Genomic DNA, 15007 nt, shown 5'->3' on the forward strand with positions numbered 1-15007 from the left:
CCCTGGAAACCTTCAAGGTCAGGTTGGACGGGGCTCTGAGCAACCTGCTTGAGTTGAAGATGTCCCTGCCCGTGGCAGGGGGGTTGGACTAGATGGCCTTTAGAGGTCCCTTCCAACCCAAACTATTCTATGATTCTATGATTCTATGATCATGTTTTTTCTACCCAGTGTTCACTGGTGTCACCTTACTAGTGATAGGGATCACTTCTACACTCAGGCACATGTGCACATTTTTGAAATCCATTTAATTAATAATCTCTTCTAAAATTTAAAATAGGCAAAGGGTTTACAATGAACAAAATATAATCCCGTCATTAATTTGAGATTAAAAAAAACATGCCTTCTCATCCCAGAGCACTGATTTACAAAATTCTTGAGTTCCAGTGACTTACACTACAGAGAAAATCCACCCAAATAATGAAAACGGCCAGTAACCAACACCTCATAAAATTGCCTCCTCCTTTTGTATCACTCGTGAATTCCATACCAGCCCACCTGACTGATGCTTTGATTCAAGGTATCTTAAAGTACTAAAGGTATCCTACTGTTCAATATTAAAATTCCCTACTTCACCTATCTTCAGGTTCTGATAATGCCCAGAATTAACAAGTCTCGATATGCTGAGCAAGTCTTTTTTCTAATTTTTGAAGCTTGCCAGGTTAACAGACCTGGACTGCCTTTACCTATTTCAACTGTCGGATGTTCTTGAAACCCCTCAAATTGACGAAGCCGAAGAAAATATTGTGAGGGAAGGAAGTAGCAGTGCCACCATCTGTCCATTTGTCCAGTAGCTCTTTACTATGGGATAATTACAGTGATCCTGTGTGTGCTGACTCCCATGAGAGGGCATTTGAGAGCAAGCTTTGATTTAAGAGAGAAAGTCTTTTCCTTGTCCTTCTTAGGAGCTGCTTCTCTCTGTCTGCCTACCTTGCTCAGAGTAAAGGAAACTCCATGCAGCAGGTTGCAAAGCTGCCAGCACTCAGGTGCTCACTCTTTTAACAATAAAAACTGCACTTGGGAGCAGAAGCTGCAAGAAAACTCCCTGCTCCTCTCAGGACTGTCTCAGGTGTTTTGGGTGTTCCTGTCCTGCTGGCTTTCCTCAGCAGGAGAGAGCTGCTCTGTCCATCCAGGCCTGCTCCCTGCCGCATGCATGGTATTGCCTCTTCCCAGCTCTGGTCCCAGTGAAGGAACAAGCTCCACTGCCCGTGGAGCACCACAGCCAAGGACATTCAAACAGGCAGCTGTCTCCGTCCTGTCTAATGCTGCCCTTCCAGCAGAGTGTTCATGCAGAAGGCACGCGACACCAAAGTGGAGTGATGCTGCCAGGCACAGAGCTAGTAAACAGCAAGACAAGCAAACAACTAGGCCTAAGACAGCTTTTGTACACGACCAGCTCAAAAAAGCTAAAATTTGTTTGGAAATGCCTTTTAACATGCTGGAAAAACAAAAATGCATTTTAAAAAAATTGAAAAGGAAAAAACAGCCCTATACCTTTACTGGACTTTTTAAAATTTCACTTCCTTGATAAAGTCTCATCAGAAAAATACAAGATGTGATTGACAGGGAGTTAGCAGATCTGTTGATGAACTTTCTAACTTGTGCCTCTATGTAGTCAGAGCTAACTCTTGTAGCCCAGTAAATATAACTTCTACTCTCAGCAGGGTGATGCCCCAGCTGTGCACTGAGCCAGCAGTGCAGGGGCTCAGCCTTGCCACAGCCTGAGCTGGGCATCGCTGGTTTAACCCTTGTGCTGGGGCCAGTGACTGCTGTCTTCTCTGCTCCAGCTTCAGCTCTGGGGGTGACCCGTCTGGGGAGGAGGTGACACCCCTGCCTGTCACTGCCTGACAAACCATAGCCCTTTGTGTGCCTAGGGGGTGGGGTCTGGGGGCCACTGCCTGGCTGCAGCTGGCAGTGCAGGAGAAGGATACAGGCTGGATGAGAAAATGTATAAAAATAACCCCAACTTGACCCCTGACTAAGGAGGAAGAAACCCGCACCAGGAACATCATCTTTCTCTTGGGAAAGAGCTCAAGATGCTAATGACTAAGGCCTAAACTCTCCCACTCCTTCTTGAGAAGACTGAAACTGTCACCTGTAGGACCCAGAGGGACACTGGAATGTTGAACATAATACCAAAGAAAATGGGTAGATATTAATAAGTTTTCTGGTATTAACAGTTTTGACTGTGCTGTTCATGGCGCTTTTCTACATTCATTATATAATATGGATTTCTACACTGCTTAAATATTAACTGGATAAACAACAGATTCCTATATATACACTATGTTTCCTATTGCCCTTAAAAAGGTTTTGAGTGTATCACTGTTATTATGGCAACATCTTCTTGGGCCATTTACATTAGTCCTAGAACTCAGAAGGACATGGAACATTCTTTTACCACTGTTTGCTTTTCTTAGAAGATAGAAGCTCAGATATTCAGTATTTTGCATCAAAGACTCTTTCTAGGGAGGTTGAAGCAGTTGTTGGAAGGCCTGGAGAGAGCAGACCTAATGACATCCATAATGGCTGACTGTGCATTTCTTACACAAATAGCATGAGCACAGATTAAAATATTCAGTGCAATTGGGAGGATCCTTATCCCCACTTCCAATTCCAGTTAGTAGACTGGTTGATTGGTTTTCTTGTGGGAGCTGTCCTGTCTCACAAAAAAAGCCAATATGAAGTGAGATCAATAGCACATTCATGACAAAAAGTCTCTCACACAGGAAATGCAGGAGAAAATAGAGCTTTTTCATAATGGCCTGTTATGCCGCCATGTGAACTTCTATGACTTCAACATAGGCCTTGAGGTACCCATTAAAATCTGCCCATAACTGACTGGTAACTGTTTTACTGTTGACAGACCTTGACTCCTTTTTGCCTTGGAATGAACAGATATGTTATTGGCAAACTGTTTGCATCAGTATGAATCTGGGATAAAGTTTTCCTTCTAAGGAGAACATACCCTGTTCCAGGCTGCCTTGGTGACACCCACGCATTAGTTTATAGTTCTGGTTCTGTAATGTGGATTCCATCATATCCCAAAGTAGTATAGCTGTATTTTCAAAGGAACAGCTTTTCCTGCATTCCCTAGTTCAAACTGACTGTTTGGAACCTACTACAGAAAAGTTAGATGTTTTCCAGTTTGTATAGCAGTAAGTTTTTAAAGCTCCTTTTTTAAAAATTATTGCATTAAAAATGCTTCTATTTATATGAACAAATACTTCATATTTGTAATATATGAACAATAATATAATCTTCTCCATTATTTTAATGATTGACACAAACTAGGCATATACTATGAAAACTCATGACAGCAAAGCCAGTTATCAAAGAAAGGTGGATATGATCTTGTAGGAAATAGAGCACATCTCAGTTCTGTAATGCTGAATAATATTAGCATTTGTTGGCAAGAAACAAGCAAAATCACAGACGTCTGGGGGAACTGCAACTTATGTCCCATCTCCCTATTTTTAACCATTGACAAAATATGTATGAAGTGCTCCTAAACTGGATGTCACTGGTGTTACTATCAACCTGAAATGCTCTATTTAATTTAAATAAATGTAAATTTATTAAATTTATTATTTATTATTTAAATTTATTAATATTATTACTTATTATTTAATTTTAAATCTAACTTAATTTTGCCCCCTCATCTTTCACTGCTCTACTTGCTTCTTTAACCTTTCATTTCTCCCTAGTAGATCTCTTTCATATTTTTCTTTCCTCTACATTGGTCACCACAGATTTTGTGCTCTCTATACATGTGTGTTTGGCTTTTTATTACAACACCCACTAACTGTGTATGATTTCTGAGACTGCCACTGCTTGTCTTCCTGTTACTGCTGATGACTAATGCTGCTCCATTTGCCTCTTTGAAATCAGCAGCTGAAAGTCAGTGTGTTCCAGTGCCTGACATCACAGCATATTAGTTGTTAAGATGGCATATTTTTTGAGACGGTTTTATTGATTTCCCCATGATCCTGTTAGCTGCTTCTGACAGAAGGTAGGGCCATGAAGACTGCTCCTTATGCAAGAGTTATTTTTTTAAACCTCTAAGGTACGCAAATAATTGTGCAATTTACAAGCTATTTATCATAAGGATCTGATGGTATCTTTCTTGAAGAGAACAAAGTGTCCTCTTGCTAAAATTGTATTCTCATTTCTATCTCAATCAAGTATGGCTGTGATACGATCTTCTGAACACAAACAGCACCAGCTATAGCTATCATTGTTTACCTGTTTTGCATAGACTAGGTGTTTTTTGAACACTTTTTTTTCTAGGCAAAATATGGTTTTGCTTTCCATCAATTAATCAAACAGCATACACACTGCTTTCAATTTTTATCATATTAGTAGGGAAATTAAAGCAGATTATCAATAGCACAGAACACTGACTTGAATTTATTTTTATTGATGCTAAAACACTGAACAAAATGCAATTAAAAAGAGTTTGTTTTAATTTCAGGAAAGGAAATAAAAAAAATAACTATTTAATGTCTGTTCCAGAATTAAAATAAATCTTACCAGTGAATCCTGGAGGACAAACACAACTGTAGTCTGCAACCAGGTCTAAACAAGTTGAATTGCTTTTACAGAAGCCATAAGAGCACTCATCAAAGTTGATTTCACAGTTCAGACCTTCAAATCCTTGGTTGGAAAAAACCAAAAAGCTATGTATTATTCAGGTATATCTGTGCCTTCTTTTCTAAAGCATGTCTTTGTGTCCCTTTTTCTGAAAAAATAGATTGTTTTCAATTTACTCTTGTAATAAAATTATCTTGAAGTCTTTTTGAAAGACATTTCTAAAAGCTTTTTCTGCTCTGGAAAATACATTTGACCATCAAGTATACTTTAAAAGGAGCTAATAATTGAAAGAACGAATTTAGGATTCAGTATTTTCATTAACCTAGTTGAACTTTTTGTTTAGCAGAGACTTAAGAATCTATATATCTTCTGCTATTTTGAGAACATTGCAGATGAAGATAAGTGATGCTGGGATTTGGACATCCAATTATAGTTTTAAAAATCAGGTCTCAAATAGTTACTTCTCTACTTTTTCTCTATTTGTTTCTTGTGTCATAGTGACTTTTAGCAAACTCATAAGTCCAAGAGTGTTTTTGTACTTGAAATTGCTGGAGAATATCCACTCCAGTATCTGACATTTTACGCTCTTGTAAATGTATTCTAATTCATGGTCATGCTACAAAATGACTATCATTAGTGCTGTCACAGGCCATGGCTGCAGGAAGACCATGACTAATGCTAAACTATCAGCACCCTCAGTGCAAGGCATATTCCCATAATTTCTCAAACTGACCATGGAACCAATTTCCAGTGATCCCTAAGTCATAAAACTTCAGAATTACCCTTAGTTCATTAATAATGTATACAGTAACAGTTCTCATTTGCATTCAGAGTTTAATCAGACCCATGTCTCACAGGTAACAAGTAAGCCACAAAATTATCAGACTAAACAGCAGAATGATCTTTTCCAAGCTTAATTTTCAACTGCCTTCCAATATCTGTTTTGGCTTCTAATTTAAGCTAACTAACGCTGGAGGCTGTACTTATGAGAATTATTTGTAGCAATTTCATCTTTTGTGATGAGTTTCTGAACTTATCATCACCACTAGAATGCTTGTATTAATATATAAATACCTGAAATATTGTAAGCTATGAAATCCACTCACGATCAGTTCGTACTTACAAAAGAGTACTATTTGAAGATTAAAATCAAACAAGTGTAAGAAATGCAGAAACAAAGTACCAGGTTACAAATCACAACACTGAGTTTATTTTTAACTAAAAATCCAATTTTAAAAAAACATACAAATTTTCAGAAGAAACCCATTTGTGAAAGTATTTCAGAAAGACACTGTAATTTTAAATGTTTTAAAGCATTTCAGTTTTTCTTTTAACTACTTTTTTCTTAAAACCACTTATTTGTTCATACACTTCTGATAACACTGAGCAATAGGCATTTTTAAAGAAACAGACCAAAAGTGCTGAAAATCACATTATTTTTGTCTATGAAAGTTTTAATAGATTTTTGTACTGAAGATATATTACAATCATTATTATGGCCATTGTAATTTGCTTGCTATGCTCAGTCATAAAGCTGCAAGTTAGTACAACAGGATAAAATATTTTCTCTGTAAGTTTATTGATTACATTTTCTGTGGATTTCACGTACTGCTTATTTGTGTTTTCTCCACTCCTTCAGACTTTGCTAAAATCATGAGGTTCTGTCTGAAAAAAGTAGCACTTACAAGTATGTCTGTTTCCATTCTTAATGAGCATGCTTGTTTTATTGGATGCTTTGGTGGACACAGATGCAAATGAGACTTCAGTAAAGAATGAATAACTTACTTTCACAGAAAGGAAATTTTAACAATGGTTTTGAAGACTGTCAAGAAGATGCTTTGCAGACTGCAGGCAATTTTGAAAATTTTCAAAGGTAATAAAAATAAATTATTTTGAACAACTTACCCTCAGGGCAAAAACAATCATAGCTGTTGACATCATTCTGACAGACAGCACCATTCAAGCAGGGAGCTGAATCACACTCATTCATTTCTATTTCACAGTACTGGCCTGAAAAACCTGCAAAGGAAGCACGGTAAACTTTGATTTTCTTCATCTTTATGTGTGCTATTAACATGAAACTTTTATTCCAAATGTTGTTCTGTAATTAAAACCAAGAGGTGTTATGATCCATATTCCCCTGAAAAAGGAAGCTGGAAGTCGGAGCTTCTGTGTTTTATTTACAAAGAATTAAATTTCACTCATTTCTTATTCAATATTACATATACATATCTTTATTGCTGGAATAAAGCAATAAATGAAGTAGGAAATACTTCCAGAAAGTAAGAAGACATTCATAGCAGTATGCAAACAATCTACAGATTTTCAAGTGTTTTGCTTGTATTAGAGTCACTTTAGTATTTTTATGATACCTTTTTTGAATTTTACCATGTTAATATAAGAAAGAGTACATCAGTTATCTGCCATCCATTGTCTGGTGTTTTCTACTGTGGAGAGGAGCAGTAAAAAAATAGAGTACAAATACATTGAGGTATAACAACACATGCCACACGAGTCAGGTCTTCAGCACGTGTAAAGTGCATAGCTTAATTACAATAGATGAGGATGCTGTATATGTTGTTAAAAGAAGGAAAGTAGACATCATTAAAACAAAAATTCAAAGACTAATGAAACTTACAAAAGGAAAGGGTAACTCAATTTTCTCATTTCTTACAGGTACTTTGACACACTGTATGGGGTGCAGGTGCCCAGGCTGCAGGGCGGCCTCTGTGAGGAGAGGCTGGGGCTGCCCCGTGCAGGGGACAGCCAGTTCCAGCCGGCTCCAACTGACCCACCACAAGGCATGGCTGAGCCCAGCAGCCAAGGTGGTGGTGCCTCTGGGAAAGCGTATTTAGGAAAGGGCAAAACGCTGCACAGCTGGAGTGAGGAGTAAGGGTGGAAAAAGAGTGAGAAATAATCCTGTGAGCACAAAGCTCAGAGAAGAAGGAGGGGAGGAGGTGCTCCAAGTGACTGTGGAGAGGACCGCTCCAAAGCAGATATCCACACTGCTGCCTGTGGAGGACCCCATGCTGGAGCAGGTGGATGTGCCCTGAAGGAACTGTGGCCCATGGAAAGCCCACACAGGAGGAGGGGAAAAGTGTGAGGAGGAAGGAGCAGCAGAGAGGAGCTGTTCTGGACTGACCACAACCCCCATTCCCCATCCCCCTGAGCTGCTTGGGCTGGGGAGGAGGTAGAGGAGTAGGGAATGAAGGAGTGAAGTTGAGCCTCGGGAAAAAAACGGGGATGGGGAAGATGTTATTTTAATTTATCTTTGTTTCTCACTATGCAAACCTACATTAATTGGCAATAAATTAAACTGATTTTCCCCAATTTGAGTCTGTTTTACCTGTGACAGTAACTGGTAAGTGATCTCCCTGTCTTTATCTCAACCTGTAGGCTTTTTCATCTTTTCTTCTGCCTCCCATGTTGGTGAGAAGGCAGAGTGAGAGTGTGGCTGGGTGGGGTCTGACAGCCAGCCAAGGTCAACCCACCACACATCTATAGCTTTGTTCTATGTTCATTCCAAATATTACTACTAATTTTTGCACAATCATTAGCACATTCAGTTTGATTGGAAGAACAAAATAAATCATACCTTCCTTGTTATTAAAATAAAAAAAATCATCCATCTATAAAATGAAAGTGTTCCTGTTGAATGGTTTTCTTCTTTCTTCTGTTCAGTTTCTTTCCATGTAACTTAGTGTAATTATTCAAATGGAGAAAAACCATTCTTTTTTATATTAGGTTCCCAGGACATGAATTGCAAAAGATGTATAGTGAAAGCATGCCACACTGTTAAACAGATGTTTATTTATGTAAAGCAAAAAGTTCCCATTTTTTTATTTTCTTAAAAAATGATTTTTAAAACTACCAAATAAAAATAAATCAGTAAATTAAAACAATTGTATATGTTAGGAAAAAAAGATGATTTTACATCTTTCCTTCCTATTTTTATATAATCTTTAAAGTCCCTCAACATTATCTCATTTAGAAAACAATTTCAAAAGCCTTCAGAATCATCATGAAATGTCAATCTGTGATGCATTTGTGAATGCCAGAAAAAACAATTTCTATAGAGTTGATATTTGTGTCAGCAAAATAACAACAAATGCAGATAAATACTGTGAGTTCTTTTCCCTCTTTCTTGCAGAATTCATTTATGAATTCTAATATACAGTTGGGTTCTCACATATGATACAGAGCACAACCTGCACAGAATACAAGAGAAGTCAGATGTCAGGCATGCTTTCAAAGAATCTCCCTTTCAGTCTTGCCTTAGACTGAAATTTTTTAGAAGGCACCACACAATCATCACTATATGGATTATTCTGGATTATTTGGTATCATATATTTCCCATGATTCTGCCTAACTATCAAAGAAAATGTAGATAATCTGTAGTAGTTAATATAATGATGGTAGAAGGTACAAATCATGCAGATTAATAAAATGTAAACTGTAATTCCTGTGTTCATTTCACAGGTGTTATAATTTACCAGCATTGCTAGCCATGCTGTTATATTTGGAAATATGATTAGTCCTTACTTTTTGAGAGGATACATTACTAAACTTTAATGATAAAAGTATTATCCAGGGAATAGATTTTTGGTTAAGAACACATCATTTTTCCCACAGGCTTTCTTCCTGAAGTGAAACATTTTTTCCACTTGCAGATGTAATAAAAGAAAAACCAGCAGTGCTGTTCAGGTTGAAGCATTGTTAAGGTCAAACCAGGGAACTCCATGCTGTCCCTTCCAGGTTAGTTTATTTTGTCACTCTGTTGCATTGTGGGACTGGCCTCAGTAACCTAGGATGTCCTCACTTGTCCTAAGTTCCATTGAACTTTATTTTCCCACCACTTGGATATTTGATAACAGACTTCATTTTCCAAGAAGTGGAAGTATCGTAGGATTATTACAGAGCATTCAAGTCCTGAAATAAATTTGTCTAATTTAGCTTTCACTACTAATCAAGTTTCCTCATTAATTGATTATCTTTATTCATACATATCTTTACTGTTGATTCCATTTTATATGATATTTTAAATCTAGCCTTTAAGCCCATATTCAAGATCAAAAATAATCTAAGATCTGAAATACTGTGCTCCCAGGAAGAACACAGCATGGGAGCAAGCTAAATATTGCACTAACCATTCATGCAGGCTCAAGTACACATCTATGTCCAGTTCAATTCAGTTGAGAGTAGGTTAGCTTTCCCACACCGAGCCCACCCTACATGCGTTGCTTCAATATAAAAATTGCCAGCCTGGTTATCTTTCTTGAAGATGAAAAGCCTACAGCAAGGTATTATGAAATACAGACTGCCAAACTGCAGGGTCTACCAGTGTAGATACTTGTAACATGAATGTTTGGAGCATAAAATACTCAAGGTTCCAGCATGAAAAGTTGTGGTCACCTTTTTAATGTCCTCCTCACTAACACGTCTGTTGGCAAAGATGTCCTTGAACCACTCTTTCAGATAAACCTGACTCCCAGCAGTCTCATTACTCAAACAGGGTCCTATGGTCATGGAGACAAAATGCTGCATGTGACACCTCCTGCAGAACCAGGAATCGACATAACATGATGTTTCTGCCTCTCTCTTTGATCTATCACCTGGGCTGCTTGTTGTCCCTGTGTGTTATGATATTGACCTTGGTACCATAGTCCATCCTTAGCTCAAGAAGAAAATAACTCGTAGAGATTTAACCAAATTGATCTTTGGCAAAGTTTTCCTGGGGACAGGGTCCACTGTCCCTACATGCCAGTAGCTTCTGTCTTCACTGTTGCTGCAGGTTTTCTTTAAATTACCTCAGTTAACCCTTCTGGCTTATTTGCAAGGGATGTGGAACTGATTTCCCTTCTCTTTGTAGATTTTTACATATCCTAATTTTTTAATGTACATATCATGACTGATGTTTCCAGTCTTCTGTTGCTTAAAAAACCCCAAGCAAACAATTTCTTCCACATTTCCTCATAGGTCTTGTTCATTAGATCTCTGATGAATCAAGTTCCTGTCTTTTCTGTTCCTGTACTCATGTACAATACAGTATTCTAACTCAGGCCATAATTTGCAGTGTATCCTTACATATTACACTTCTCAGAACAATATTTGTTATATTTTTACAACTGTGTGATGTTTGTGAATCATGTCTAGCTTAAATAACTTATAGCTCCCAAACTGCCCTCTGCAGAACTAAATAGTTTCACATTTTTTTTATTTGTGCAGTTTATTCCTCCATAGGTAGTCTTTACACCCATATATATTCTTAGATTGTAGATTCTTAAATCTCTTAGTGAGATTATATCACTCAAAACCCAAAGAGAATTGCAAATTCTCATCACTTGAAATAGTCCAACAAATGTTGATATCTTCTTCTGAAGTATTTTTAGTATGATCCCATTGACTAATGTTTGTTTTGTGGTCTTCTAAAACACAGAACCTTTTTTGTTTAACTGAGGCTTTGCTAGTCATTGTCCAACTTATGATTGCATAGTTGGTGATTTTGAAGGGTTGTTTTTTGCATATACAATATTGACCTACTCTACTTTTTTTTTTTAATGTCATTTATCATAACAACTTTGCATTCTTCCAGAAATAGAGCTTTGAATATCACAAACTTAAACTTGTTTAAACTGCTAAAATAAGGAATTATATGTAACATTTTTGATGATCTAATTGCCGAGATAATTGCTGTTTTAATGCTTGGCCACTATCACTGGCCATTGTAAAGGAAAGAAAACTAGAAGAAACTCAAAACAACCAAATATCCCAGTCCATTTGTAGTCACAAGTGATTTCATATGTAAGCACTAATGTTAGGAAGTGTGTATCTCCAAACCCCTTCTAGTAATGATCACTAGTTGGAAAGAAACACAACAGTCAGCAGGTGACCAATGTGTCATTTCTACAAAACTGAAGATTGCTTAGGAAATTTCCTCAGATTCCTTAGGAATACAGGCCACGAATGGGTCATTACATAAACAGTAACAACTCTGAAATTGCATTTTCTTTCCTGAAGATCCTATATTTAAAAAAAAAAAAAAAAAAGCTACAAAAGAGTTTGTATATGTTTCAATATACATTGACTACGCTTTTGAGCTAGCTTTGAACTTACTAGACCTGATATGGATGGCACACAGCATAGCTACAGCAGCTCACACGTCTTAATGGGATAGCTGCTTATATGAAGTGTCTGAGCAAGTGTAGAACATAGGCTGAGCTCTATGCTGTGATAACACAGTTTGCTAGCTACAGAAGAGTTTGTATATGTTTCAATATACATTGACTACGCTTTTGAGCTAGCTTTGAACTTACTAGACCTGATATGGATGGCACACAGCATAGCTACAGCAGCTCACACGTCTTAATGGGATAGCTGCTTATATGAAGTGTCTGAGCAAGTGTAGAACATAGGCTGAGCTCTATGCTGTGATAACACAGTTTGCTATCTACCTGGTTTAAAGATACCATGATCTCATAGACACACATTGTCACATTTACTTCCAAGGCTAGTCCTACCCAATCTGACTCTCTTCCACTTGGGAATTCAGAATACACAAATTGCCTATTCTGATCTGTGTCAGCTGATAACCTCATGTCAAAAGAAAGTGGAAAATAATAAAAGAAGAATGAGATTAATTGCTATTGAAAGGAGATTTTGAGAGTTTCACAAACTAGTAAGTTTAACAGCAATGTCCATTAATATAACTGTTCCACAGCATATCCAAATGCAGAACTGCATATTTGTTTATTCCTTACATTTTTATCATCAGAACAGTACTCTGGGAACAGCTCTATAGTAAGAATGTAAATAAAACCCCTCATGATGTAAAGTGGTAGCTGATAGCAACTTTATCTGTGCAATGATGGGAATGTGCTCAAGCACTCAGCCTGAATATTTTATATGCAGTTCGGTATACGAAGAAATTTGCCGTAAAAAAAAAAATTAAAAAAAAAAAAAAAAGAATTGTAAAATTGGAATCGATTCACAAACTACTAGATGGGTGCTGTGGTTTCAAACTTCCAGTGGAAAACATGACAAAATGAATTAGGTTTAAGTCTGTTTTACATGACCTATTTAACTTCCTAATGAGTGAAGACATGTAAAATGATTCTTTATATTTTAAACAGAAACAATCATTTACCAATGTACTATGAGAGTAAACATCATGAAAATGAAAAGCTGAGAGGCAAAATTAATTAATATAAATCCTTTATTATAAATTGTATCAGACTACATGCAAGAATTGTCACAAGTTTAGTTTTTCTTTAATTAATATAGAATTATTTATTAAATGTATGGTAAACTGGGAGCTTTGAAGTACATATCAGATTCCCAGGGAAGTTATTAGTTGTTTCACAGGTCTCATCAAAGTTCCTAATTTAAAAGCCCAGAAGAGTGAGTTTGGAGGCACACATAGTGCCAATCGTGACATGCTAAAATTTAATATTTCAAGTTTTGCTACGACATCAAGTTGGTACTGCAGAAACTGCAAAACTCTGAGACCAGAACCTTTCTCAAAATAATAATGAGAAAGTTATTTCTTTCTCAAGCAGCAAATATATAACTTCAATGTTTGGTTATTTGTATCTGATTGCTCTGCAGATGCACAATCAGACATGCAGGAGGAGTTCTAACAAGATAACTCCTGCTGGCTTCAGATGATAGAATAAATGTTCAAGAAGTTAGATTGTTAAAGACAGATGGGAACCTTTATTTACTCCTTTTGTAGATATACAGCTTTATCAGAAACCATTTCAAAAATCTTTTCTCATGGGACTGGTAGAGAACAAATATCCAATACCTGATTTCTCAAATCTTTCTTGTTTTATTATATTCATTGATAGATAGAATAAAGCATTATTTCTTTAGCAAGTGCATGTTTAGTATCTTTTGCATTTCCTTCTGCATTTTCTATGAAGTTTGACCTAAACCTTAGTAACTTTCCATACGCTACGCTTGAAATGAGGAGAAATGAAACTTTTACTACTTATTCTCTTTAAGTTAAATATTATAAATTATTAACTAACAATTGTTATTGTCACAACTTCTTGCTGCTTTTCTTTCCTGCTAGGAGGAAGGTAAGAATTTCCTGATGTCATAGAGCAAAAGAGGTGGGATGGGAAACAAAGCTGTAATGAAAAGAGATATTCCTTTAACACAGCGAGAGAGAAATTCTTCAGTACGTTAGCTGCTGTTGTTAGCCACCAAAATGTCAAGTTACCATCACTTTTATTTCTTATAATAAAGAATCTTCATGATTTGGCCTCTTTGAACAATTCTGTATGGAAAAGATGAGAGAACACTACTGTTCTGATAATTTCTCATCTTTCACAGTAACAGTAGCCATCTTTTATCCTGTGTCCAACAAAGGGGGGTCACCCAAGTAAAAGAAAAAAAAATAGATATACCAATTTATTAGAAGTGCTCAATAATGGAAGAAAAAAGAAAAGGTATTGAAGATCTCACAACATTTTTCTAGCACCTGGCATTACATCTCAGAAAAAAAAAAAAGAAAAAAAAGAAAAAAAAAGAGTTTTTTCAGACTAACAAGAGATGCTCACAAATCACAGGGGAAAAAATATCTCACTTTCTGAGAAGGCCTAATTTGGAAAGCAATCCTGTTAAACTGTGATTGACAATTTTCTTCCCTACAAAGGTATTCTGTACTATCACTTCCATACAGCTCACAAGAAGATGCAGAGCACAGTATACCTCCAAAGATTAGGCAGCTGAGATGTCTTGTTAGATTTCTTTAAATAAAGATTGAAAAGAAGACCATCTGCTTCCCTCAGAATGAATAAAACGCCAAAGACAAAGAAAGACTTAAAAATACCAGTCAGAAAAACTGGTAAAAAATATTTTTTTTCTTAGAAATGCAATTTGAAGGTTGCCATCTCTGGAGTATCATCCCAGTATAAACAGACAATGGATTGGAATTAGTTGGATATTGGATAGGTATTGGCAAAATTTATGGCAAGAGAAGTTGCTATGCTTGTTGTTTTATTTTCAGAGTGATAGGAAATTTCTAAGAATTCAGAGAAGCACAAGAAAAGTACAGTTGAAGTATGGGAGAAAGTTAAAAGAAATCCCTAAAGGAAGGTAAAATATGTTCATATCTTACATTTATATTGTTCTAAGTTATGACCAGGATGACCTTATCCTAATCATAACACTAGCTACACTTAAGGAATAATAATAACAAAATAGGAATCTGCAGATAGGAGTAAAATAGAAAATATATTCAGACTTTCATCAAAGGGGAGGAAGTTACAGGAGAAGAAGGGAAAAGAGCTTGAAAGTGTAGTTAATTTTGAAGACATGAAATGGAAATCCCATAATTTCACAAAAGGTTCCTATATAGAATCATAGAATCATAGAATAGTTGGGGTTGGAAGGGACCTCTAAAGGTCATCT

General features: G+C 36.6%; 1 protein-coding gene across 1 annotated transcript in view; it reads right to left on the minus strand.

Annotated features, from left to right (window-relative positions):
- LOC103893362 (protein eyes shut homolog) overlaps positions 1 to 15007 on the minus strand; it is a 949231-nt gene that overhangs the window by 631852 nt on the left and 302372 nt on the right. The window contains 1 exon segment of the mRNA XM_019470252.1: positions 4531 to 4653. Coding sequence (XP_019325797.1) covers positions 4531 to 4653 — 123 coding nt within the window.

This window comes from Aptenodytes forsteri, unplaced genomic scaffold (genome assembly GCF_000699145.1).
Source record: "Aptenodytes forsteri isolate BGI_AS27 unplaced genomic scaffold, ASM69914v1 Scaffold414, whole genome shotgun sequence".
NCBI lineage: Eukaryota > Metazoa > Chordata > Aves > Sphenisciformes > Spheniscidae > Aptenodytes > Aptenodytes forsteri.